The sequence below is a fragment of the Sprattus sprattus genome (genome assembly GCF_963457725.1).
Source record: "Sprattus sprattus genome assembly, chromosome: 18".
In the NCBI taxonomy this organism is placed as follows: domain Eukaryota; kingdom Metazoa; phylum Chordata; class Actinopteri; order Clupeiformes; family Clupeidae; genus Sprattus; species Sprattus sprattus.
Genome location: NC_137916.1, coordinates 31,553,512 through 31,580,738, shown reverse-complemented (window position 1 = coordinate 31,580,738; position 27,227 = coordinate 31,553,512). Strand labels below are relative to the sequence as shown.

Genomic DNA, 27,227 nt, shown 5'->3' with positions numbered 1-27,227 from the left:
GCCGCCCGCCCACCGCCCGACTATCCGACGCGACCGTTTGAGTACCCTAATATAGACAACTCTAAACGCGCTCCCGTGGCGCTCAAGTACGCACCACTGATTGTCGCAGTAGCAGTTTGTGAATATCAGAAGTCGACATTCATTATTTTTTTTACAATTGATAACAAAAGCAGTGTCCTCCTTATCATAGTAATTTGTTTGTTAAATGACCACAACGTATCACCACCGCGCGGCTCTCTTGTGGTAGGTTACTCTAATGTTTAAGTGCTAGGTAGGTGCGCCATCTGGCGGCCATCTGGCGGATTACGCTGGTTCATAAAGGAGAAATACTTGGTGTAAGTGTAGTTCATCCTCACTTAAGCAAACCAAAAGACGCGAAGTGCCTTGTTAAGTGGTTTAATTTCAATGTGGTAACATTATTAAAGACAAGCAACAGCTATGGACAGAAAGTGGGTGAAAAAGTTCAGGGAGGCAGTTAAGCAGTAAACCCTCTTGCATGTTTTTACAAAGCATCTCAATGTCCTCCGTAAAAACAATACTTTACATTTTTACAAACAAATCAGCAGACCAGCATTTATTAAAAATATATAATTTTACAACCTCTTAGTGTTGGTCAAATCCCAAACATCTCAGCGCTCAAAAGGGGCTAGTAATGCAGTGAGGCAGCTGGCCCAGGGCTAGTAATGCAGTGAGGCAGCTGGCCCAGGGCTAGTAATGCAGTGAGGCGCAGCTGGCCCAAATGTTCTTCCTTGAGGCTCTTGTGCAGCACTGCAGTGATTGGTTGGTTGGGTGAATGACAGGTGCCTGCAGGTGGGTCCGACAACAATAAACATTATGTTTGTGATAAAAGCAGTCTCAATAATAAACCAAATGCACAATAGTTTTTCAGCACAAAAATGATTCAGACATTAAAAGTGGATAAGTGAATTTCAAGAAAAAAGGCTAAAAATTGGATCACAGTGCTCATATTCTCCAGTTTTAGCGAAGACTGTCGGTCTCTGCTCATCAAAACTGCCCCTACAGTTTGAACTTGGCTCTTTGAGACTAGCTTAGAATTTAGCAGAGTTTAGCAACGGTTTGCTATAGGCTAGTTAGAGGATAAAGCCTCACAGAGCCAGGCCTCCAGTACAGTACATGCCAGAGGACAACTAGGGAATTATGGCCTAAAAATGTGTGAGAATTACTGCAATGATAAATGTGTCTGAAACTGACAAGTGGTGATTTTGTGAAATAGTAAGCAGATTTGAGAAAGAGCATTGGATTGTCCCAAAAATATAAAATATATATATGGTGAAAATATCCAACATGTCGAAATGTCAGAGGCTTTCCAAGACTTTCATCACCTACAGCCCTTGATGACTAAAGCTGCCTGTCAGAAGCTGGAACAGCTGTCAACATGTTGAACTTGTTTATTCTCTTCCATACTCCACATGCTATGTCTTACCATATTCACATCCACCGCCCCTTGTCTACCTGACCCCCCTCACAGATCACCCCCCCCCACCCCCCGTCTACCTGACCCCCCCCCCTCACAGATCTCACCCCCCCCCCCCGCCCCTTGTCTACCTGACCCCCCTCACAGATCACCCCCCCCCGCCCCTTGTCTACCTGACCCCCCTCACAGATCACCCCCCCCCACCCCCCGTCTACCTGACCCCCCCTCTCACAGATCACACCCCCCCACCCCCCGTCTACCTGACCCCCCCTCTCACAGATCTCACCCCCCCCCCCCCCCGCCCCTGTCTACCTGACCCCCCCTCACAGATCTCACATCCCCCCCCGTCTACCTGCCCCCCCCCTCACAGATCTTATCACACAGAGAGAGAAGAAGAAGTGCCAGACCTCCAGGAACAAGGCTGACTAACCAGGAGAGCTACTCATGCTGTAGGAACTGTGTAATACACTCTCCGTGCTATCAGTGCTCTCGTCTATGGAACAAGAGGCCAACACAGTACATGGGAAAGCATTCAGTGATTCATTTCAGATGGCCACTATCATACGTGGTCCAGTGAAATAGAGATACACGTGCCTGCTTTCCCTCTCTGTCTTACACACACACATACACACACACACATACACACTCACACACACAATGAGTGTTTTAGCCTTGCACAAATTGGACCACAGAACCACAATAATGTCATGGGTCCCTGTTTTTAGTGTTTATTATCTCTTTTATCTTTAATACTACCTTGCCGCATGGCTATACAGTCATCTTTATTTTAAACTGCTGCTCACAGAAGTTATGTGAGTGTGTGTGTGAGAGTGTGTGTGTGTGTGTGTGTGTGTGTGTGAGTGTGTGTGTGTGTGTGTGTGTGTGTGTTTGTGTGTGTGAGAGAGTGTGTGTGAGTGTGTGTGTGTGTGTGTGTGTGTGTGTGTGTGTGTGTGTGTGTGTGTGTGTGTGTGTGTGTGTGTGCATGCAAGGCAACACATTGGTGTTCAACCCTCTGGTGCATGCAGGTAGACTTATCAGTGCTATCCAATACATATAGGGGGCAAGAGAAGGCACTTCACACTCAGGAAGGACATTTGAATAATAATAATAATAATAATAATAATAATAATAATTTGATAATGGGCAAGAGAGAGAGAGTGTGGGTCATAAATTAGTTTTATTGAGGTTGGGGTGGCCATACTTGGTATTAAACTTTGGCACAAATAGTGCAGATCCGTAACAGATATATTTCCATGGTGTGGTGCTGGTTAACAATCTGACCATCTGCTCAATCTATCATGGTCCAATCTCACACACTTCATCACAATAGAGTAACTGACTAGTGGTAACTTGGATGACTTATGGGGGAAGGCCAGTGTCTATCAGTTAGGGACATCTAAGAGATTCACGGTCACAAGTGAATACAGTGACCTTTCACACGCAACCTGCTGTCTTTCTGACACACAGAGGAAATGTTTCCCTTACAAGAATCAAAACTAGAGGCAGAGGTTGTGGTTTAATAAGTGAAGTCACTTAATAACTTTGCTTTGCCCCACCCCATCTTGATGGCAGAACTATGGCTTATTATAAATGTCTGTGTAAATGTAATTTAGGAGACCAAGTGTCCCAGTACAACACCCTGAATGATTATGACTTCTTTTAGCAGGTCAAAACCACCAACTTTAGTATTAAGGGATAAACTATTGTGTAATGGACATTCAAAAGAAATGGCAAAGGTTGTTTAACTTACAGTAGCGCCTGTGTGAGAACAGTCTTTTATCGTAGAATTACAGTGGATTTCTTCTACAATGAAAACTCACAGATCAGTCTCCCTTGAGTGCTGCAGATGGGCCTAGGCTAATAACTAGGTGTTGGGTGAAAGCAAATACACATTTTATTACTGTTTCAACACATAGAATGCTTCTGATGGTTCTGTTCATCATTATTACCGTTTCAACACATAGAATGCTTCTGATGGTTCTGTTCATCATGCGAGACACAGCAAACAGCCCCTCCTGTAACTCCTTCAACTAAATGTTAATTATGCAAGTACAGTTGTCCACAGGTTAGAAAATAAAACAAAAAACATAATTTGTCTAAAAACACTCCTTAGTCAGCAAAAAAACACATTTCCCTTTGCGATATTGACCAAGCTTTAGTGAATCACCCCTAACATATTCTAAGGCCATGGAATAAAGACGGCCTCGGTGCAAGGGCAACATACTGTCACTATACAGCGTCGCCTGTCACCTGTGGTGAGTCCTAATGTTAACCAGTGCCCTGGCACACATGCTAGTGAAATGCTTATCCAGTCCAGTCTTTGTTCACGTCCTTACAAATCCCAAGGGTCCATTCTGTCATAAAATGTACATGTAAAAACTCTTTCAAGGAGACCCATTTCTTTAAAAACAAACACAAATCTAGGCATAAAAATACTGAAATAAATTGATCTTTTCCTTAGAGAGCAAGTCATTGGGTCGTCGGCCTACGGGAGCCCACAGAGGACAAAAAGAGGATGGCTCGCCATTGGGACCCGTAGGTTCTGTAAGGCCATTGGTTCTCTTCCTGAACGCAAGACAGAAGAAATGGCTCATCAACCGAGCAGGCGTCTCTTGAAACAGAGAAGTCTTGAGGAACGTGAGAGGAGTGAGGTTTCCAAGGATACCACAGCAAAGATTTCGGGAGAGAAGAGAAAAAAGAAACCCCAGCGTTGATGGTTGAGTTAGCCAGCGGAACACTCTGATCTGATTTAGCCTAGCAACCCACCAGCTGTCAATCAAGTCAATCGGCTCCCTCTAAGGCCAGGTAGAAAACACTCTCCTGTCTGAGAGCCTTCTCAGTAGGCTACAACTCCAACCAGACGCCCACTGGGACATGGCTTTCAACACCACATATGCAGACACGGCTGGCTCCCAAAGTGGTTACGGCTAACAGCGAAATAAATTCAGCAGCAAACTGGTCCTTGTTCGGTGATCTAGTCACAGTTGTGCTTTTTGTAATTTTTTTGAAATGTGTGGGTTTAGCTTGTCTTTTTTTTCGGTCATGTTTCACAGTTTTTCTCTCTCACAGTGTGACTGTCTTATCTTGTCGGGGCAACTTCATTAGAGACAGTGTGATTGCGAGGCGTAAGTTCGGGAGGCAGGGTGAAAGAGTTCGGGGGGCAGGGTGAAAGAGTTCGGGGGGCAGGGTGAAAGAGTTCGGGGGGCGGGGTGAAAGAGTTCGGGGGGCAGGGTGAAAGAGTTCGGGGGGCAGGGTGAAAGAGTTCGGGGGGCATGGTGAAAGAGTTCGGGGGGCAGGGTGAAAGAGTTCGGGGGGCAGGGTGAAAGAGTTTGGGGGGCAGGGTGAAAGAGTTCGGGGGGCAGGGTGAAAGAGTTCGGGGGGCAGGGTGAAAGCTTCCCTAACCCTAATCCTCTACTTCCACACCATGAGCGGCCTCTCCTCGCGCTTCTGCCACGGGCTTTTCTTGTTCTCCCCGTCGTCGTCTTTGTCGTCGCCGCCGTCGTCGTCAGGGCTGGTTGCGGAGTTCCTCAGCGTGTCGCTGGTGCTGCTCCGGGCACTGTTGTCACGGCTGCGGCCGCTACGGGGAAAGGTTCCGCCTCGGGCGGGCGTCGGCGTGTCCTCGTCCATCAGCGGAGCGAGGGAGCGCTCCTCCTCGGGCGAGTACAGCGGCGCGTGGCTCTCGTTGCTGTTGCTGCTCGGGGGCTCCGGCGGCTCGATCACCGGGAGTTTGGAGTACGACTTGCCGTGCAGCTTGCGCTGCTCCACGCCGCCCTCCCTGGCCTTCTGCTCGTCCCGTTCCCGTCGTGTCTGCTGCAGCTGTGCGGCGCGAGCGATGCGTAGCTCCGAGCGATGCTGATCCTGCTCCGGCCCCGTGGTGTTGATGATGGGCAGGCGCCCCGTCGACGACGTCTCGTTGCCCAGCTCGATGTACGAGTGCCGCACGAGTGAGTTGGCCCGCCCGTCCAGCGGCACGAACCAGGCGCGCGGCGGCGGCTTCACTCCCAGTTCCAGAAGCTTCTTCTCCGTCAGGGCCTGCAGCTCGCCGTTCATCTGCGCCATGGTCGAGTCGTTGAACAGCACCGGGATGCGGACAGGCCCCGAGGAAGGGTCAGGCGTCCAGTCCTTCCGCCCGTCATCACACCCCTCGCCCTGGCGCTCGCCCACCTCCTCCTCCTCCTCCTCCGTCCCCTGCTGTGATTGGCTCTGGGTCTCCTGCTTCTGGCCCGGGCCCTGCCCCGGCCGCGTCGTCATGGTTACCTGGAGACCCTCCATGGCCTGCTCGATGGCCGAGAGGTCCGAGGTCAGCTGGGTCACGTAGTGGGCGGGGATGACCAGCGTGGGCACGACGCTCCGGTACATGCTCTCCGTCATCTGCTCCATGGAGTGGCAGAACACCAGCTGCCCCTGGGTGCTGCTGCCCCCTGGTGGATGGGAGGCCAGGGTGTACTCCGGGGGCTTGCTGCCGTCCTGGTGGTGGTAGTGCCCGGCGGCGAAGGGAGGCAGGAGAGGGAGTGGCGAGGAGGGCGTGTCGGAGGCGTAGCCCTGGTTGTCCTTGGCGCTGTGGAGGTGGAGGTGGTGGCTGCTGTGGCGGTCGTCTCCGTCGTCCCCCGAGCTGAAGCGCCCGCTGCAGTCGTCACGGAGACGCAGGGGGTCCAGAGTGCTGGTGGCGGTGTTGGTGGAGCGGGCCACCTTCAACTGGAAGCTCTCCCTCTCTCCTCCTCCTCCTCCTCCTCCTCCGCGGCGCGTGAGCGTGTCAGAGTTCACCCTCGAGGAGTGCCGCAGCTTCTGCGCGGCCGAGGCGGACGTCGGAGCGTTCCGGAAGAACTCCTCGGCGCGCGAGCCGTGCAGGTCTCGGGAGGAGGAGGAGGAGAGGTGGGACTTGAGCGCGTCGTCGCTGTGGCCCAGGCAGGAGGCCGTCTCCAGGTGAGCGCTGCTGATGAGGTGCAGCTGGGAGGTGGAGGTGTACTGGTCACGCCTGGAGCCGTCCAGCGCGGCGGTCAGGTGCCGTTTACGATGCTGCACCCGTGGCTTTAGGCAACGCCTCCTGAAGCACAGAAGCCAGCATTACACACACACACACACACACCTTCAGTAGTACAGGAGCACACACACACACACACAAACACACACACACACACACACACACACACACACACACACACCTACAGTAGTACAGGAGGACACACACACACACACACACACACACACACACACACACACACACACACACACACACACACACACACACACACACCTGCAGTAGTAGAGGAGCACACACAGGAGAATGAGGACCAGCAGCGCCATGGAGCCCAGAATGGTCAGAAGGAAGATGGTGTGGTAGGTGGTGATGTCACCCAGGCCAGAGGGGTTCAGAGCCGAGCCTGCTCAAGAGAGAAACACACACATGCAGTATGTACAGGAGGACACACACACACACACACACACACACACACACACACACACACACACACACACACACACATGCAGTATGTACTTCCATCTCGAAGGCCTTTTCACATGGCTTGCCTGGCGTGTGCGTGGCGGCTGCGTTACCTGTTGATTATCATTTGAGCGGCCATGTTAACGTTAGAGCCATCTAGAGTTTCAGCGCGGCGCCTATTTGTCACGCGTGACGTAGGTGGTTTTCAGTAAAATTAGACGGTTGAAAGATGACATCATACCAGCCAATTACATAACAGGCACCTTTCAATGCAGTTTTAATGTCTAGGCTACATGTCACAGATGTAAAAATAAAGGTTATGAAATGGGAAAGTGGAGGTTATATGTAAACTAAAAGTCATGGTGCACTATATCCGCTCATCATACTCATTGTGGCCTTTTTTGAAGGCAAACTCAATGTAAAATGGTGGGGCTGGCTGGTAGTACATGTACAAATACTACAACATAAATTATTACTTGAACCAAAAGCATGCTGATACACAGCATACAGTATGCCCTCTGTGTCACAGTGCAGTCTGGTCTTGAATATGCAATAATATTAACCATGAGAAAGCCATTAAGTATCTTTATCTCTGTTTATCTGAAATACTTGTCCTGAGTATCAGAGTATCAGACAAACAAATCCCTTTTTGCACGATTGACAAGAGATGGACGATTTTGTTCATACGATCACCTTAGTAGCATTTGAAGGAGGCTGGGTTTAACATACAGTATATTTGCATAAGGTTTTAGTCAAGACCAGGAAAATAAAAACACCAAACACTCATCTGATTACAGTCCAAGTCTGATGGAACCAAATGATTCAAAGAAGACTGGTTCTGTACTGACGGATCTACAAATGGTATTGGCAATTGCTGTACATCATTAACAAAAGCCAGATGTGAGTTCCCATTCAACTGTAATGTCTGTAATTTAAGAACTCCAAATGGGCTTGGAAGGGGCAGACATGACTTGTGTTGATTTGGAACAGCAGTGACACACACACACACACACACACAACAGCAGTGACATGACTGGAGGTGACGCTTTGACAGAGGAAACTGAAGCCACCCCCCCCCCCCCACACACACACAGCCATCCCCCCACCTGAATGTACCTGTAGAGGATGGGAAGGCTGCCAGCCAATAGCCAAGCTGCGGAGCCACAAAGCTCCAGGTCATGTGGGATCCATCTTTCCTGATGTAGCCTGCTCCACTCCTCACCCAGAGGCCTGTGGGAGGAAATGACATCACAAAGACAGAGACAGAATCACATTAGAGTTCTACGTGAGGACACAGACATACATGAGAGCTACACTAATAGTCCAGGCAAAATAGCCCATTTTGGAGCCAAAAATGGAATTAATTGTAATAGAATTTTTTTCAGCATAGATAATTTCTATGAGGTGTCCAGAACAACATACTAAAAGTCCTAAGAAATCCAAGTTGAGGAAATATGTTTAATTCTCATCAATCTGAGATGTGTGCTAATAATGCATGGCAAAAATACACCTCAAAAAAATATTTTTTTCCTTTACTCCTATCAAAATAAAACTTTACACAATGAAAGTACCCATGAACATTTACATTTTTTGTATTACAAGTTTCTTTGAAAATGAATTTGAATATGCAAATGAGCTATACACTAATCGAATATGCCCAAAATACACCCAATGGGCTTAATTTTTTCCTTTACTCCTACCACAGTAAAACTTTGCATAGTAAAAGTATACATAAAAAGTAACTTTTTTTGTATTACAAGTTTCTTTTGAAATGAATTTGAATATGCACATGAGCGTCACACTTATTGAATATGTCCTGATTGCATAGTCAGAAACACCATACCCCTGGCAGGTACTACCAAGCCAGGCAGTTTGCAGGTTAGAGGCCAGTCTAAAAGCAACATTGCCATCTCCCATTGGCAGTAGGATGATAGGATGAAGATTTGGCCGATGTATTTGTCATACATATGAATGGTGTTTCTGCCTATAGACATATTCAATAAGTGTGGAGCTCATGTGCATATTCAAATTAATTTCAAAAGAAACTTGTAATACAAAAAATGTTACTTTTCATGGGTACTTTCATTGTGTAAAGTTTCATTTTGATAGGAGTAAAGGAAAAAATTTAAATTTTGAGGCATATTTTTACCATGCATTATTAGCACACATCTCAGATTGATGAGAATTAAACATATTTCCTCAACTTGGATTTCTTAGGACTTTTAGTATGTTGTTCTGGACACCTCATAGAAATGATCTATGCTCAAAAAAATTCTATTACAATTAGTCTGTCGTAAAACGCTATTTTGCCTGGACTATAAGCAAGTTAGGATGCAGCCAATACACAGGGCAATGTTGTGTTGCTGTGAAAGTAATAACTCTGATAAAACACACAGACAGAGAGAGACAGGCTGCACACACACACATCATCATACAAACACACACACACACACACACACACACACACACACACACACACACACACACACACACACACACACACACACACACACACACACACACACACACACACACACACACACACACACACACACCACACACACACACACACACACACACACACACACACACACACACACACACACACACACACACACACACCCATGTGGGTCTGATCGTGTCATTAATGGAGGCAAAGAAGGACAGACCAGGGAGGGAGAGGGAGAGGGAGAGAGGGAGGGAGAGAGAGAGGGAGAGAGAGAGCGATAGAGAGAGAGAGAGAGAGCAATAGAGAGAGAGACAGAGAGATAGATAGATAGAGAGGGTGATGTTCTCTTTTTGGCCCTGAAGGATAGAGATGATGGCTTCAGCTTGATACCTTCTGACAGGCTGATCCCTAAAACACATCCCAGCGCCATCCAAACCATGACTGGAACAGCAACACCTCGTCTTTATACTGTATGTCAGTATGTGATTTCAACACAGACACGCTCAGAGGATATATTGAAACATTGTAATTATCCAATTTATAGACCTTCTCATCTCATGGCTCATTCACTGTACTGCTGTTTAATAAGATGAGGGATACATATTCATAGTTGTGCTTAAATAAAAGCCTTCACACCTGCCATAGAGCTGAATATACTACCACTGTCAACGCAACGGGCTCACGAGAACTGCAAGCAGGGATCCATTACTGCCCATCTATTAGTTATGCCTTGACAGTTACACTCTTATTCACAGGCAGGGATCCATTGCTGCCCATCTATTAGTTATGCCTTGACAGTTACACTCTTACTCAGAGGCAGGGCTATTAATAGACCTCAGATCTTCCGCTCGTTTAGTTCTGTCAGAGCCCCCAATAACAACTCTGATTTGTGGCTACATGCTATGCTAACACCACATGCAGCACAACACTGAGGGACACTGATGGACAATCCACCATCAAATGCATCAGGGCAGGAAGGGAGCACAGAAAGTGTGTGTGTGGGAGTTACAGCGTGACAGAAAGCGTGTGGGAGTCACAGCCTGACAAGGAAATGACCCGGGTTCAGCGGGAACGTGCCTGTAATTCCCAATGACAGCCAGCAGTGGGCGCCATAGTCACACCTAAAACCCTGAGGCCTGTGATGTCAGTCCCATCAAAGCAGAAGCATGGGGCTTACCCAGATCCCCCCCCCCCCCCACCCCGGCCCCAACCTCACTTGGCGGAGCTCGACCGGCCGCCCTGTCGGAGCTGTCATAGCCCCCCCTAACCCCCCCCCCCCCCCCCCAACCCCCCCATTGTCTGTGATCCGTCTCCAAAGCAAACAGTTGGTGAGGCCTCCTCAGGAGCCGGGGCAGTGTACGGAAACAATGGACCCGTTTGATTGGCTCTCAGGGGGAGGGGGGGTATTATTTGGGGGTGGGGGGCAGGGCCTTGCATCTCCTTATGACTCTTAATGAGGAGAGGAGGGGGCGTGGCCTGCGTCTCCTTATGACTCTTAATGAGGAGAGGAGGGGGCGTGGCCTGCGTCTCCTTATGGCTCTTAATGAGGAGAGGAGGGGGCGTGGATAACAGTGTGACCGTGAACATGAGTGTGACCGTGACTGTGACTGTGATGCTGAACAGACTCACTGTACTGGGCAGAGGTGCTGGCCTGGGCTGGGGGGTAAAATATGTTACTCTCTCTCTCTCTTTATTGCTCTCTCTCTCTTTCTTTCTCTTTATCTCTCGCTCTCTCTTTTTTCTTTTTCTCTCTCTCTCTCTCTCACTCACACACACACACACACACACACACTGAAACCAAAAAAAACTGTCAAACGTTTACCAGGACGCATATAAACTAACAATGGATATGCAATGGTTCCATTCGTCTGCCTTCTCTCTCTTTCTCTCACTCTCTTTTCTGTCTGTCTGTTGCCTTTCTGTAAGCACACACACACACACACACACACACACACACACACACACACACACACACACACAGAGACACACACACACACACACACACACACACACGCACGCACATACAGACATTCATAATTCATCAGTCTCACCAGGCCATTTTATCTCCGCAGGACAGGAATGCTCAGCTACATTTGGCCGCCCACACACTCAGACACACACACACACATACACACATACACACACACACTCAGATACAGACACACACACTCAGACACACCTACTCACACACACGCACACACACACACACACACTCAGATACAGACACACACACTCAGACACACCTACTCACACACACGCACACACACACACACACACTCAGATACAGACACACACACTCAGACACACACACACACATACACACATACACACACACACACACACACACACACACACGCACATTCATTTACCACTGTCCCTGTCTGCCAAGCTCTCTCAATCAAAGTATCAGAATATCACTGCAGTATTTCTATCCTGATTGGCAGATGGAAGCCTAGTAATTAAAACACATTTAATTGAACGGTCACAGAAGGACGGCCAATGGCAGTAATCCCCATTTAACGCTACAGCACCTGGTAGAAACACACACACACACACACACACACACACACACACACACACACACACACACACACACACACCCTCTCACATACACACACACACACACACACACACCCTCTCACATACACAGAGACACAAAATGTTTGGCAGGTGTTAAGGAATTCCCTTGCCTTCCCTCCCTGTCTACAAAAAGCCACATCAGATTTATAACCCATTGCTACACAGCAGTGTGTGTGTGTGTGTGTGTGTGTGTGTGTGTGTGTGTGTGTGTGTGTGTGTATGTGTGTGTGTGTGTGTGTGTGTCCTGGCAGGTCTGTGCGTTTGCCTCCTCTAGCGTGTGTTAAACTCCAGCTCAGGGAGCAGTGTTGGCGGTCAGACCTTTCTCATAAATCCTGCAGACACTACTGCCATGCTACCGACCTGTTCCTTATAATATTGATATAAAGTGGATGTGTGTGTGTGTGTTTGTGTGTGTGCGTCTGTGTGTGTGTGTGTGTGTGTGTGTGTGTGCGCGTCTGTGTGTGTGTGTGTGTGTGTGTGTGTGTGTGTGTGTGTGTGTGTGTTTAGGTGTGTGTGTAGGTGTGTGTGGGTTTGCGTGGGTGTGTGTGTGTGTGTGTGTGTGTGTGTGTGTGTGTGTGTGCGTGGGTGGGGGGAATTACTGCACTAGGTAGAAATTCCTCCTTCATTCTGAGACCTACCTTACAGACTGACTGGTCGTAGCGTGTGTCATGTGTCCTTTAAGACAATGTGTATATTCAGTATGAAGTTATTTGACAGGTTGGTCTGACACTTGACTTTACACTTTACTATCTGTGTAAGTTTAGATCAGTGAATTTACTTGAGTTTTTTTTGTATTTTTTTAAAGCTTTTTCAGGAATGTGTTATTGTTAAGAAACATCTGTCCAGATGCTGTTATTGGATGACTACACACTCCTCATTCTTATGACTCACTGATTTGCAAACAATTCAATGAAAGTAAACAAAAAATTAGGAGATACAACTACTTAAAGAGTCTGCTTGAAACAGCAGAGATCTACTTCAGCATACGTCAGAAGCAATACTCTCTCTCTCTCTCTCTCTCTCTCTCTCTCTCTCTCTCTCTCTCTCTCTGTGTGTGTGTGTGTGTGTGTGTGTGTGTGTGTGTGTGTGTGTGTGTGTGTGTGTGTGTGTGTGTGTGTGTGTGTGTCCTGACTGCTTCACATGATGCCATCCTAGCTCGACTCTACAGGCGCCGTCATCACTCCTGACAGATGGCCTCTCTGCAGTGCAGTGGCGTCTGGTTTGGTAAGGCTTGAGTGAAAATACAGATAAGAACCTATGAAAGAACTCTCTGCTCCTGTAAGTTACACAGGCACTTACCTACATACATATTCAATTCAATTATATTCTATTCTATTTATTCAGCACCAATTTCACCTCGAGCAGAACCTTAGTTCAAGGGAGGGACCCAACTGCTTGGTGCCGGCGGATGCTTAGGGCTTTGCTTGCCCCATATGATTACATTGTATAGCTGATTTGCGGTTTGCCGTTTATAGCGTATTAATTCAATACTCGACCAAAAAATCTGAACCCAAAACGATGGAACAAATAGAACCTAGGTTAAAAATACCAGAGTTCCTCTTCAATGTTCTGAATAGGCCAAACAAGTTGAGGGTTACAGCGGCTCGGAAGACTGAGTGAGTTCCAGAACACAGAATGCCAAACAACACCCCCTGCCAGGGGCTTCTCTGTGTTACCGTAGCAACCATTACCAAGCCAACAAGTTCTGCTCTCTAGCCAATAGAACTCCCAAATCTGTGTGAATGAGCCTGTAGCTGCCCGATGTGAGCCAAACATAGAAGTGACTTGCATATGCATCATTCTACGACATTATGACAATAATATACACTACCACAGAGGATATCAAGAATTGCGTGTTGTTATTCAAGTTGTTAAGAAAATTAGTCATCAATAATAAAAATAAACAACAACAACGATGTAAATACCCCCCCTCCCGCATAAAGTGTATACAATGTCTATAGTTCTCTTCACAGACCTATTTAAAAGTGCCTATTGTTACTGTTTGTTTCACACTATACTAAAAACCAGAAGTGCTGTTCAACATAGTGGACCTTCCGTGCCGTAAACAGTTTACACTTGCACATGCGCACCCCCAGATCTACGCTTGACTCACATCGGGCAACTACAGAGCTAATCACTTTAGCCATCAGTGTGGCTCATAATAAAGCTGCTGGTTTATTGTGCACTAAGGTGATCGCCACCTTCATGCATTCAGCTTGTGCTTACGTAATACTTAGTATTATTAGTCATTTAATATTTGTGGTCACTGCCTTGACTAAACTCTGGTCACGCTAACTTAGCACCTTTCAAAGTGAGCCTGTAGCCCTGCCCTGATGAGATCCCTGCTTGTGAAAGTGAGTTGGATTGGGTGTGTGTGTGTGTGTGTGTGTGAGTTGGATAAGGTGTGTGTGTGTGTGTGTGTGTGTGTGAGTTGGATTGGGTTGGCTGGTGAGTTTTTTATAGAGAGAGAGTATCAGGTGAGGATCCTGAGCATTAAAGTGGAGCTTGCCAGGTGACTAATCACATCCTCTTTCAGGGGATATGAGTGTGTGTGTGTGTGTGTGTGTGTGTGTGTGTGTGTGTGTGTGTGTGGATGTGGGTGTGTGTGTGTGTGTGTGTGTGTGGGTGTGGGTGTGTGTGTGTTTGTGTGTGTGTGTGAGTGTGAGTGTGGGTGTGGGTGTGTGTGTGTTTGTGTGTGAGTGTGGGTGTGGGTGTGTGTGTGTTTGTGTGTGTGTGTGTGTGTGTGTGTGTGTGTGTGTGTGTGTGTGTGTGTGTGTGTGTGTGTGTGTGTGTGTGTGTGTGTGTGTGTGTGTGTGTGTGTGTGTGTGTGTGTGTGTGCGTTTGTATGATGATGGATGTGTGTGCATGTAGAGAGGATGTGGGTTTGGGACCACATAGCATACCGCCACGCCATGTTTAACTATATAATGTTGAGGATTATGAAATGATATGGAAACAGAGCCTGGTAATACCATGGAAACAGAGCCTGGTAATACCATGGAAACAGAGCCTGGTAATACCATGGAAACAGAGCCTGGTAATACCATGGAAACAGAGCCTGGTAATACCATGGAAACAGAGCCTGGTAATACCACGGAAACAGGTTTCCTTTTACTGAATAGTTTCAGCTGTTACCAACATAAACCTCAGATAACTACAATTGTAACTTGAATTGATGGGTAATAGAGGAAATGTTTTTATGAATTGGTTGTCTACATCTGAGGTAACTAGTCACAACTATACGGTAAACAGTTAGTAATTAGGGGACTGTACAAGGAAGGGTTCCCACATGACTACTATCCAGATAATACCAGGCCTCTTTCTCTTCACTCTCTGTTTTTGTCTTCACATCACATCACCTCCTTTTTTGGCCACTTAAACTCTCACTCACTCTCATACCATGCATACTTAAACTCTCTTTCACTCTACCACTCTCTATCTCTCTCTCTCTCACACACACACGCAGTCCTCTCTCACTCTACCCCTCTCTATCACACACACACACACAGACACACACGCAGTCCTCTCTCACAGTCTCGGTTAAAGCATGCGCAGGGTTACATAACAGTCCTTACAGGCAAATGAGCAGTCATCTAGAGCTGGCTGCATTAACTCACACACACACACACATACACACACACACACACACACAAAGCCTGGTCATCTAGAGCTGGCTGCATTAAAACACACACACACACACACACACACACACACACACACACACACACACACACACACACACACACACACACACTCACACACACACACACACACACACACAGCCTGGTCATCTAGAGCTGGCTGCATTAAAACACACACACACACACACACACACACACACACACACACACACACACACACACACACACTCACACACACACACACACACACACACAGCCTGGTCATCTAGAGCTGGCTGCATTAACTCTTACAAGCCTGGACTACAGAGAGGGAGAGAGAGGGAGGGAGAGGGAGAGAAAGACAGACAGAGAGACAAAGAGGGAGGGAGAGTGAGAGAGAGAGGGGTGGGGTGAGGAGCGAAAGGAAGAGAGAAGGATGTCCGTTGGAGTAAAGAGATTGAGGGAGAGAGAAATAGATACTACTCCATCCAGTGCCATTGAGAGTTTGAACTGAGATGTAATATTCATGGTCTAGTTTATTTTGTGCCCTTGGGAGGGCATCCATCGGGAGGGGTGGGGTGAGGAGGGCATCCATTGGGATTTGGGCACACCTATGCAACCTCACCCTGCACTCCTGGGAACATTAAGCTTTACTGTGCCCCAGCCAGGCCTGAGCGAGGAAAAATGAAATCACTTCATAGTAATGTGCTGCTGTGAGGCCTGTGCGAGGTGTGTGTGTGTGTGTGTGTGTGTGTGTGTGTGTGTGTGTGTGTGTGTGTGTGTGTGCGTGTGTGTGTGTGTGTGTGTGTGTGTGTGTGTGGGTTATGAAATCACTTCATGGTAATGTGCTGCTGTGGGGACTGTGCGTGGTGTGTGTGTGTGTGTGTGTGTGTGAGGAGTTATGAAATCACTTCATGGTAATGTGCTGCTATGAGGCGGCTGCTTCTTTAACACACTATCACAAGGTTAACATGGCAGATTTGGATTTGTATCATGTAGTGTTCAATGTATACCGTTTGTATTGTAGTTGTCATATTGGACATCTGAAGTGACTACAGGTCAACAAGAAGACTTCTACAAGTTGAGATAATTAGAATAGTATCAATGAGAAACTGACTGTTTCTTTTTCCAATTATATTACTTATACTTACTTATCTACTATGTCCTAAAAACAGATGCTACTGAATTCCTCTATGAGTAAAAAGAACAGACTCCAATCATGCGTTGGATGCCTGCAGTGGGATATCAACACTGGTGTGGATGCCTGCAGTGGGATATCAACACTGGTGTGGATGCCTGCAGTGGGATATCAACACTGGTGTGGATGCCTGCAGTGGGATATCAACACTGGTGTGGATGCCTGCAGTGGGATATCAACACTGGTGTAGATTCACCGCAGTGGGATATCAACACTGGTGTGGATGCCTGCAGTGGGATATCAACACTGGTGTGGATGCCTGCAGTGGGATATCAACACTGGTGTGGATGCCTGCAGTGGGATATCAACACTGGTGTAGATTCACCGCAGTGGGATATCAACACTGGTGTGGATGCCTGCAGTGGGATATCAACACTGGTGTGGATGCCTGCAGTGGGATATCAACACTGGTGTGGATGCCTGCAGTGGGATATCAACACTGGTGTGGATGCCTGCAGTGGGATATCAACACTGGTGTGGATGCCTGCAGTGGGATATCAACACTGGTGTGGATGCCTGCAGTGGGATATCAACACTGGTGTGGATGCCTGCAGTGGGATATCAACACTGGTGTGGATGCCTGCAGTGGGATATCAACACTGGTGTGGATGCCTGCAGTGGGATATCAACACTGGTGTGGATGCCTGCAGTGGGATATCAACACTGGTGTGGATGCCTGCAGTGGGATATCAACACTGGTGTGGATGCCTGCAGTGGATAATCAACACTGGTGTGGATGCCTGCAGTGGATAATCAACACTGGTGTGGATGCCTGCAGTGGATAATCAACACTGGTGTGGATGCCTGCAGTGGGATATCAACACTGGTGTGGATGCCTGCAGTGGGATATCAACACTGGTGTGGATGCCTGCAGTGGGATATCAACACTGGTGTGGATGCCTGCAGTGGGATATCAACACTGGTGTGGATGCCTGCAGTGGGATATCAACACTGGTGTGGATGCCTGCAGTGGGATATCAACACTGGTGTGGATGCCTGCAGTGGGATATCAACACTGGTGTGGATGCCTGCAGTGGGATATCAACACTGGTGTGGATGCCTGCAGTGGGATATCAACACTGGTGTGGATGCCTGCAGTGGGATATCAACACTGGTGTGGATGCCTGCAGTGGATAATCAACACTGGTGTGGATGCCTGCAGTGGATAATCAACACTGGTGTGGATGCCTGCAGTGGATAATCAACACTGGTGTGGATGCCTGCAGTGGGATATCAACACTGGTGTGGATGCCTGCAGTGGGATATCAACACTGGTGTGGATGCCTGCAGTGGGATATCAACACTGGTGTGGATGCCTGCAGTGGGATATCAACACTGGTGTGGATGCCTGCAGTGGGATATCAACACTGGTGTGGATGCCTGCAGTGGGATATCAACACTGGTGTGGATGCCTGCAGTGGGATATCAACACTGGTGTGGATGCCTGCAGTGGGATATCAACACTGGTGTGGATGCCTGCAGTGGGATATCAACACTGGTGTGGATGCCTGCAGTGGGATATCAACACTGGTGTGGATGCCTGCAGTGGGATATCAACACTGGTGTGGATGCCTGCAGTGGGATATCAACACTGGTGTGGATGCCTGCAGTGGGATATCAACACTGGGCAGGATTCACCGCAGTGTTCCACGATGACAAGAGGCGTGTCCTCCTTACCTGTCCGGTCGTCATAGCGCCACACGGGCACGCTGGTGGCCATCTTGAGGGGGGAGTCGGAGGGGACAGGGATGGAGACGTGGATGGGGTCGGACACGGAGATGCTGCTGCCGTTCTGAGCCGAGAGGAGGGCACACACCGCCGCCACCGCTGTCAGCTCCACCCAGCTGCTGTTGGGCCCTGGAGACCCAGAGAAGAAGACATGTCAGTGTCATGCACACACGCACGCACGCACGCACGCACGCACGCACACACACACACACACACACACACACACACACACACACACACACACACACACACACACACACACACACACACACACACACACACACACACACACACACACACACACACACACACACACACACACACACACACACACACACACACACACACACACACACACACACACACACACACACACACACACACACACACACACACACACACACACACACACACACACACACACACACACACACACACACACACACACAGTTCCTGACAGTGTCGTGTTGCTCAAGGAGCATTAATGTGGAGACCCAGAGAAGAAGACATGTCAGCGTCGTGTTCCTCTCACACACACACACACACACACACACACACACACACACACACACACACACACACACACACACACACACACACACACACACACGTCAGTGTAGTGTTCCTCAGCATTAATGTGGAGACCCAGAGAAGAAGACATGTCAGTGTCGTGTTCCTCAAGCAGCATTAATTCAATTCAATTCAATTTCATTTGTATAGCGCCATAACAATACAAATGCCTCTAGGCGCTTAATTAATAAATGCGAATGTAGAAAGGTCTGCCACACCTACAGACACAGGAGTTTAAGAGTCTCCCTAAGATGAAGTCTCCTACAGACACAGGAGTTTAAGAGTCTCCCTAAGATGAAGTCTCCTACAGACACAGGAGTTTAAGAGGCTCCTACAGACACAGGAGTTTAAGAGTCTCCCTAAGATGAAGTCTCCTACAGACACAGGAGTTTAAGAGTCTCCCTAAGATGAAGTCTCCTACAGACACAGGAGTTTCAGAGTCTCCCTAAGATGAAGTCTCCTACAGACACAGGAGTTTAAGAGTCTCCCTAAGATGAAGTCTCCTACAGACACAGGAGTTTAAGAGTCTCCCTAAGATGAAGTCTCCTACAGACACAGGAGTTTAAGAGTCTCCTACAGACACAGGAGTTTAAGAGTCTCCCTAAGATGAAGTCTCCTACAGACAAAGGAGTTTAAGAGTCTCCTACAGACACAGGAGTTTCAGAGTCTCACTAAGATGAAGTCTCCTACAGACACAGGAGTTTAAGAGGCTCCTACAGACACAGGAGTTTAAGAGGCTCCTACAGACACAGGAGTTTAAGAGGCTCCTACAGACACAGGAGTTTAAGAGTCTCCCTAAGATGAAGTCTCCTACAGACACAGGAGTTTAAGAGTCTCCCTAAGATGAAGTCTCCTACAGACACAGGAGTATAAGAGGCTCCTACAGACACAGGAGTTTAAGAGTCTCCTACAGACACAGGAGTTTAAGAGGCTCCCTAAGATGAAGTCTCCTACAGACACAGGAGTTTAAGAGTCTCCCTAAGATGAAGTCTCCTACAGACACAGGAGTTTCAGAGTCTCCCTAAGATGAAGTCTCCTACAGACACAGGAGTTTAAGAGTCTCCCTAAGATGAAGTCTCCTACAGACACAGGAGTTTAAGAGTCTCCCTAAGATGAAGTCTCCTACAGACACAGGAGTTTAAGAGTCTCCTACAGACACAGGAGTTTAAGAGTCTAAAGTCTAAAAAGAGTTTAAACTCCTGTGTCTGTAGGAGACTTCATCTTAGGGAGACTCTTAACCCTTCCAAAACGATGTGCGCCCGTGGGGCGTTTGGTGGTATTTCTATTATTAGAATGTAAAATCTCCGCGAGTTTTTGTCCTCCAAACATAAAACTAACACCCTGAGAAAGCTTGAATCTTCTAGTTTTCAAAATAATCGAAACAAACAAATGAATGAGCACTTTGTAAGGAGAATACAGGTAAAGCCTTGCATATTTCTCTCTCAGAGTGTATAAGCAACCGGTGATTGCCCACCCATTAGCAGATTAGGGCTATTCATATGATAAGCTCATGGTAAATCTCGGATCGCTATTGGGTAATGACGTTGCAGTAAAACGTGAGAAAACGCCCCATTTTCCCGTATAAACAAGGCAGCATGTAAGGATGTTTACATTTGGACTGAAGAGATACATGATGGCGAACTCCTTCTCTGCTGCCGAAGCCTTGCGCCAAATTCAAGAAGACCTAGTCGGCGAGGAGGAAACCACATCCTCGGATGAGAGCGATGACGATATGGAAGATGAACACATGCACTTTGAGCTTCGTCTTTACCCCGTTGAGGATATCCCTGTTGAGTAAGTTTTATTTGTTTATTTGTTCACCTAGCTCTTGTAATGAATGCTGTTGATTAACTTATAGGGAGTAAAATGCTCCTCTGAGTTGAACGAAATATTTTAGTATGCTACTGTTTGCATAGTGAATAAATTACTTCATGCTTCTAAGACTATTGTATGGTAGAATATAATTCTCAGAGTTGCGTTAATGATGTTAGGCTATATCAACGATTGTTGTTGACGTTTCGAGTTGGTTGTCTGTGCTGATATAAGTAAAACATACTTGGTGACTATATTGCAGCCATTGATGTAAAAATGCAAACGTGTCTTACTGTTATAGCGAGTAAAATGCACGTCGGTATGCTATGAGTTGAATGGAATGTTTAGTATGCTACTATTTGCAGAGCGATTCAATCACTTTATGTCGCTAAGACTATTGTAGTAGAAAACATATTTAATTAACAGAGTTGGGTAAATGATAACAGGCTACACATATAAACGATTGTTGTCTGTTCCGAGATTAGTAAAACATAGAACTACATGGTGACTATATTGCAGCAGATGATGAAAATTGCAATCGCTAAAAACGTGTCTTACTACTGTGGGTAGTCGTTAGTGTTATTATGACGCGTATGGTAGGTGTGAATCAAAACTAGGAGGTGTTTGTGATCGAAACTGTAGTCGTTAGAGCGCTAAAGTGATAAGTGTTACAATGCCCGAACATAAAATGAAAGAGCAACAGTTCATTTTATTTTACTTTATTACAGAAACTTGGAGAACATTGCACCTACACCGCCAAGGAAGAGAGCACGCTGTCAGCCTAACCCAGATCTGTCGTCATGGAAGTCAGAGGGTGACAATGATGCAACTCCATCAGCACTGAGGTTTTTTCCTGCAAGGGAGCCTGGTGTGCAGCTGAATGCAGCAGACAACCACACTCCTCTAGACCTCTTCAAGTTGTTCTTTTCAGAGGATGCTGTGGAAACCCTCTGCCAGAACACCAACAAGCAAGCTGCTAGGAGCATTGCCAGAGGTGTAAAGTACAAATGGGTGGATGTTGGAGTTGCTGAATTCTACAGATACATTGGACTGGTTTCTACATGTGCATGATCAAGCTGGATCACATTTCTGACTACTGGAGGAGAAACACCATCTTGTCCATCCCTTTTGTGGCAGATGTGATGGTAAGAGACAGGTACCAAACCATATCATGGAATGTGCACATGAGTGACCCAAGCGAGGACATGGTGAATGATGCCTACCTTTATGTACCTACTTTTATGCACCTTATCTTATGTACCTACCATGCCTTTACTTTTATGCACCTTATTAAATTCACCTTCTTATGCACCAAGCTTGTTTGCAATTTCTTGTATGTACTTTCAAAGCTGATGGTTGTGGGGGAGAGATAGCCAATCCAACACCAATCCTTCACAGGCCCGGTGTGGGCACTGTGGGCTAGGGCCAGCCCACACCAGTCCTACACAGGCCCGGTGTGGGCTTGCCCAAGCGGGGCCTGCAGCTTTGGGTTCACTGTGGGCTGTCACCGGATAGCCCAACAAAGTCTAAGCTGCCCAGAAAACCCATGCTGGGCCTGTGCGGGCTGCCACATATGGGTTGCCCACTTTGAGGGCTGCCCACGCAGGCCCTTTGAGGGCTACCCACGCAGGCCCTTTGAGGGCTACCCACGCAGGCCCTTTGAGGGTTGCCCACGCAGGCCCTTTGAGGGTTGCCCACTTTGAGGGCTGCCCACGCAGGCCCTTTGAGGGCTACTAACGCAGGCCCTTTGAGGGCTACCCACGCAGGCCCTTTGAGGGCTGCCCACGCAGGCCCTTTGAGGGTTGCCCACTTTGAGGGCTGCCCACGCAGGCCCTTTGAGGGCTACCCACGCAGGCCCTTTGAGGGCTACCCACGCAGGCCCTTTGAGGGTTGCCCACGCAGGCCCTTTGAGGGTTGCCCACTTTGAGGGCTGCCCACGCAGGCCCTTTGAGGGCTACCCACGCAGGCCCTTTGAGGGCTATCCACGCAGGCCCTTTGAGGGTTGCCCACGCAGGCCCTTTGAGGGTTGCCCACTTTGAGGGTTGCCCACGCAGGCCCTTTGAGGGCTACCCACGCAGGCCCTTTGAGGGCTATCCACGCAGGCCCTTTGAGGGCTGCCCACGCAGGGCCCTTTGAGGGCTGCCCACGCAGGGCCCTTTGAGGGCTGCCTACACAGGACCCCTGAGCTTTTGCTCATTGGCAAAATGCTGGCCCCACAGTAATGGCCCTGCGTGGGCAGCCCTAACATAGCCCACAGGAGCCCTCACTAGGCCCACACAGAGCCTGCACTCATTTTTTGCTCATTTATTTATTGAATTTATTTATATATGATAGTAAAAAATAGAAAGTGTTTGTTCTGCAAATCTAAATGGATGCAGTTACAGCATAACTAACATCTGTATAGTCAGAAATGTACAATAGCCAAAAGGAATTCAAATTAAAGACTTTATTAATACAAGTGTGTGTGTATGTGTGTTTGTATACAGAAAAGCTCTATAAAAAAATTAATTATTATTATTATTATTATTATTATTGAGCTTTGTCAAACCAAACTCCGAGGTAGAAAATGTATAACTTTTGAGTTTGGGTGGACAAAGCTCACGTGGACTACTGGTAAGGGTGTTGGGCTGGAAAGCGTAAGGTCATCGGTTCAATCCCCAAGCGGCAGGAAAAATGTGCTGTGCTTCACTTCACTGTGTGCTGTGTGTATCACAACCCTGGATGGGTAAAATGCAAAGATCAAATTCAGAGTGTGTGTGTGTCACTACCTTGGATGGGTAAAATGTAGAAATCAAATTCAGAGTGTGTGAGTCTCTACCCTGGATAGGTAAAATGCAGAGATCAAATTCAGAGTGTGTGTGAGTCTCTACCCTGGATGGGTAAAATGCAGAGATCAAATTCAGAGTTTGTGTGTGTGTGTGCCAGTTTTTTACTTTCACTTTTATGTTTTACTATTATATATAAATATATTCAATAAATAAATGAGCCAAAAATGAGTGCAGGCTCTGTGTGGGCCTAATGAGGGCTCCTGTGGGCTATGTTAGGGCTGCCCACGCAGGGCCAGCACTGAGGGGCCAGCACTTGGCCAATGAACAAAAGCTCAGGGGCCCTGCGTGGGCCTTGTGAGGGCTCCTGTGGGCTGTGTTAGGGCTGCCAACGCAGGGCCAGCAATGAGGGGCCGGCACTTTGCCAATGAGCAAAAGCTCAGGGGCCCGGCATGGGCAGCCCTCAAAGGGCCCTTGTGCCAGCCCTAAGGGGGCCCGTATAGGGCCTGTGGAGGCTTGCTTGCTGGGACAGGTGAGCCATACTGGGGAGGGGCACTCACAGGGCAGTTTACACCTCTTTCATCAATATGCATAGTGGTCTAGGTGGAAAAAAGTGTCACCTTGTAAAATTCTTATAATTAGTGTAGAAATCACACACACTTTCTGAATGCTAAACTCACCTATGTGGAGCAAACACATATGTTTACAAGGTTCAGAGTAAAAAAGAAAACTTCCAAAATATTTAGAATGTGTTTTTTGTAAAAAGTCTGAGCACCTCTAAAGCTAGAGTATATTTTAGTGTCTTTAGATTTAATTTAAATACAAAACTTTTTTTACTACATTTATTTTACTCTCATTTTATTATTGCTGAGTTGTTCTAGAATATAATCATAAATTCCACTTTTGCCTAATGGTTTTTAGTTAGGTGAAATATACAAAAATATCAGGCATGGCAGACTACCTAACAGAGTAAAAAAAAGCCCTCTGGGTTGGAAGTGTTAAGAGTCTCCCTAAGATGAAGTCTCCTACAGACAAAGGAGTTTAAGAGTCTCCCTAAGATGAAGTCTCCTACAGACACAGGAGTTTAAGAGGCTCCCTAAGATGAAGTCTCCTACAGACACAGGAGTTTAAGAGTCTCCCTAAGATGAAGTCTCCTACAGACACAGGAGTTTAAGAGTCTCCCTAAGATGAAGTCTCCTACAGACACAGGAGTTTAAGAGTCTCCCTAAGATGAAGTCTCCTACAGACACAGGAGTTTAAGAGTCTCCTACAGACACAGGAGTTTAAGAGGCTCCCTAAGATGAAGTCTCCTACAGACACAGGAGTTTAAGAGTCTCCTACAGACACAAGAGTTTAAGAGTCTCCTACAGACACAGGAGTTTAAGAGTCTCCTACAGACACAGGAGTTTAAGAGTCTCCCTAAGATGAAGTCTCCTACAGACACAAGAGTCTCACTAAGATGAAGTCTCCTACAGACACAGGAGTTTAAGAGTCTCCTACAGACACAGGAGTTTAAGAGTCTCACTAAGATGAAGTCTCCTACAGACACAGGAGTTTAAGAGGCTCCTACAGACACAGGAGTTTAAGAGTCTCCCTAAGATGAAGTCTCCTATAGACACAGGAGTTTAAGAGTCTCCCTAAGATGAAGTCTCCTACAGACACAGGAGTTTAAGAGTCTCCTACAGACACAGGAGTTTAAGAGTCTCCCTAAGATGAAGTCTCACCTACAGACACAGGAGTTTAAGAGGCTCCCTAAGATGAAGTCTCTGATAATGTGTCAAGTTGCGACACATGTAGGTTAAATGGATTGCCCTTTGGCAAAGTTGTGTGCCTTTTTGTTCAAATTAATCTGCAGGTTGTTCGTGCTTATGGCATCAGTGCCGACCTATCAACCTCCCCCCATTCACACCCACACACAGACACACACACACACACGCACAGTGTTCTCATGCAGTCATCTGCTTTCTTCCAGAGAGTTCTCCACTGAATCCTCATATGCTGGTTCTTCAGAGAGGTCAGAAGGTTTTTCTAAGAAGGTCAGAAAGTTTTCCCCTTCAAGCGACTAATGGAGAAGCATCCAAGCTGTTTGGTGATGACACTTCCAGAAACGGAATGAAAGCCTCATCTTTGTGTACTGAACAGTAAACATCTGTGTAAGATCTGCAGTACATAATATTGATTGTCTGGATCCAGAGGGAACACAGCGGACTGTCATCACTTCATGAGAAAAAATGCGTCATGCTGTTGAAAATAAACTTGATGGAGTACGATGGCAGCTGTGTTTATGCTTTGCTTTAGTCATATTTCATAATCTGATGCATGCACCAAGAACAGTAGAGACAGATTTCCAAACACACCGCTTGATGTGTTGTCTAAATTCTGCTTAGAATGAAGAGTGCTCAACAAATAAAATGAATTATTATTATTATTATTTGTCTCGCCAAACCCCTAAATCAGGTCACATCTATGTTAGAACATCTGAATGTGTCCGTTCAGCCTTTCACAGTAGTGCAGGGTTAGGAAAACTGTCCTCCACAATAGCAGATTCACCTCACAGAGCTCAGCCAGGAAGTGCCAAAAATCAAAAAAGACTCTCTGCATTCTGGGGATAATGCATTTACAATCTGTTTGACAGCATGTGTGTTTGCATGGACAAGGTGCTCTGGAGAACGTGACAGTGTGTGTTTGCATGGACAAGGTGCTCTGGAGAACGTGACAGCGTGTGTTTGCATGGACAAGATGCTCTGCAGAACGTGACAGCGTGTGTTTGCATGGACAAGGTGCTCTGGAGAACGTGACAGTGTGTGTTTGCATGGACAAGGTGCTCTGGAGAACGTGACAGTGTGTGTTTGCATGGACAAGGTGCTCTGGAGAACGTGACAGTGTGTGTTTGCATGGACAAGGTGCTCTGGAGAACGTGACAGTGTGTGTTTGCATGGACAAGGTGCTCTGGAGAACGTGACAGTGTGTGTTTGCATGGACAAGGTGCTCTGGAGAACGTGACAGTGTATGTTTGCATGGACAAGATGCTCTGGAGAACGTGACAGTGTGTGTTTGCATGGACAAGGTGCTCTGGAGAACGTGACAGTGTATGTTTGCATGGACAAGATGCTCTGGAGAACGTGACAGTGTGTGTTTGCATGGACAAGGTGCTCTGGAGAACGTGACAGTGTATGTTTGCATGGACAAGGTGCTCTGGAGAACGTGACAGCATGCTAGCTAGCGCTATGTATTCCATCAGTGCCAGGGCCGTGATGTTCAGGACCATGACACGGCACATTCAAACTGTGAGTTATGTGTGGAATTGTGCGTGTGTGTGTGTGTGGGTGCGCAATCATCATTGCAAATGTTGACAATTGCAAATAGCACGATTCGACGACAACAGCAGCTAGCTTGTAGGTGTGAGCTAACTTTGGGATCCTGTCTGTTTTTCTTCGTACGTTCTGAGATAAAGAGAGACTGATTCCACTGGAGTGTGTTAACAGAGTGACTCACTCACTCAGAGCTGTTTCCAGACCAGAGGCAGACCAGAGGCTCACACACACACACACACACACACACACACACACACACACACACACACACACACACACACACAGAGGCAGACCAGAGGCAGACCCAGAGCTCAAC

General features: G+C 47.2%; 1 protein-coding gene across 1 annotated transcript in view; it reads right to left on the bottom strand.

Annotated features, from left to right (window-relative positions):
- Nucleotides 1-4,846: 4,846 nt before the first annotated feature.
- The window catches only part of fam171a2a (family with sequence similarity 171 member A2a), a gene marked incomplete at both ends in the record, with an annotated part of 84,008 nt that continues 61,627 nt past the window's right edge, over nucleotides 4,847-27,227 (bottom strand). The window contains 4 exons of the mRNA XM_080857225.1: nucleotides 4,847-6,479; nucleotides 6,690-6,816; nucleotides 7,992-8,105; nucleotides 18,400-18,579. Of these exons, the coding sequence (XP_080713351.1) occupies nucleotides 4,847-6,479; nucleotides 6,690-6,816; nucleotides 7,992-8,105; nucleotides 18,400-18,579 (2,054 nt within the window). The remainder of the gene's footprint in view (nucleotides 6,480-6,689; nucleotides 6,817-7,991; nucleotides 8,106-18,399; nucleotides 18,580-27,227) is intronic.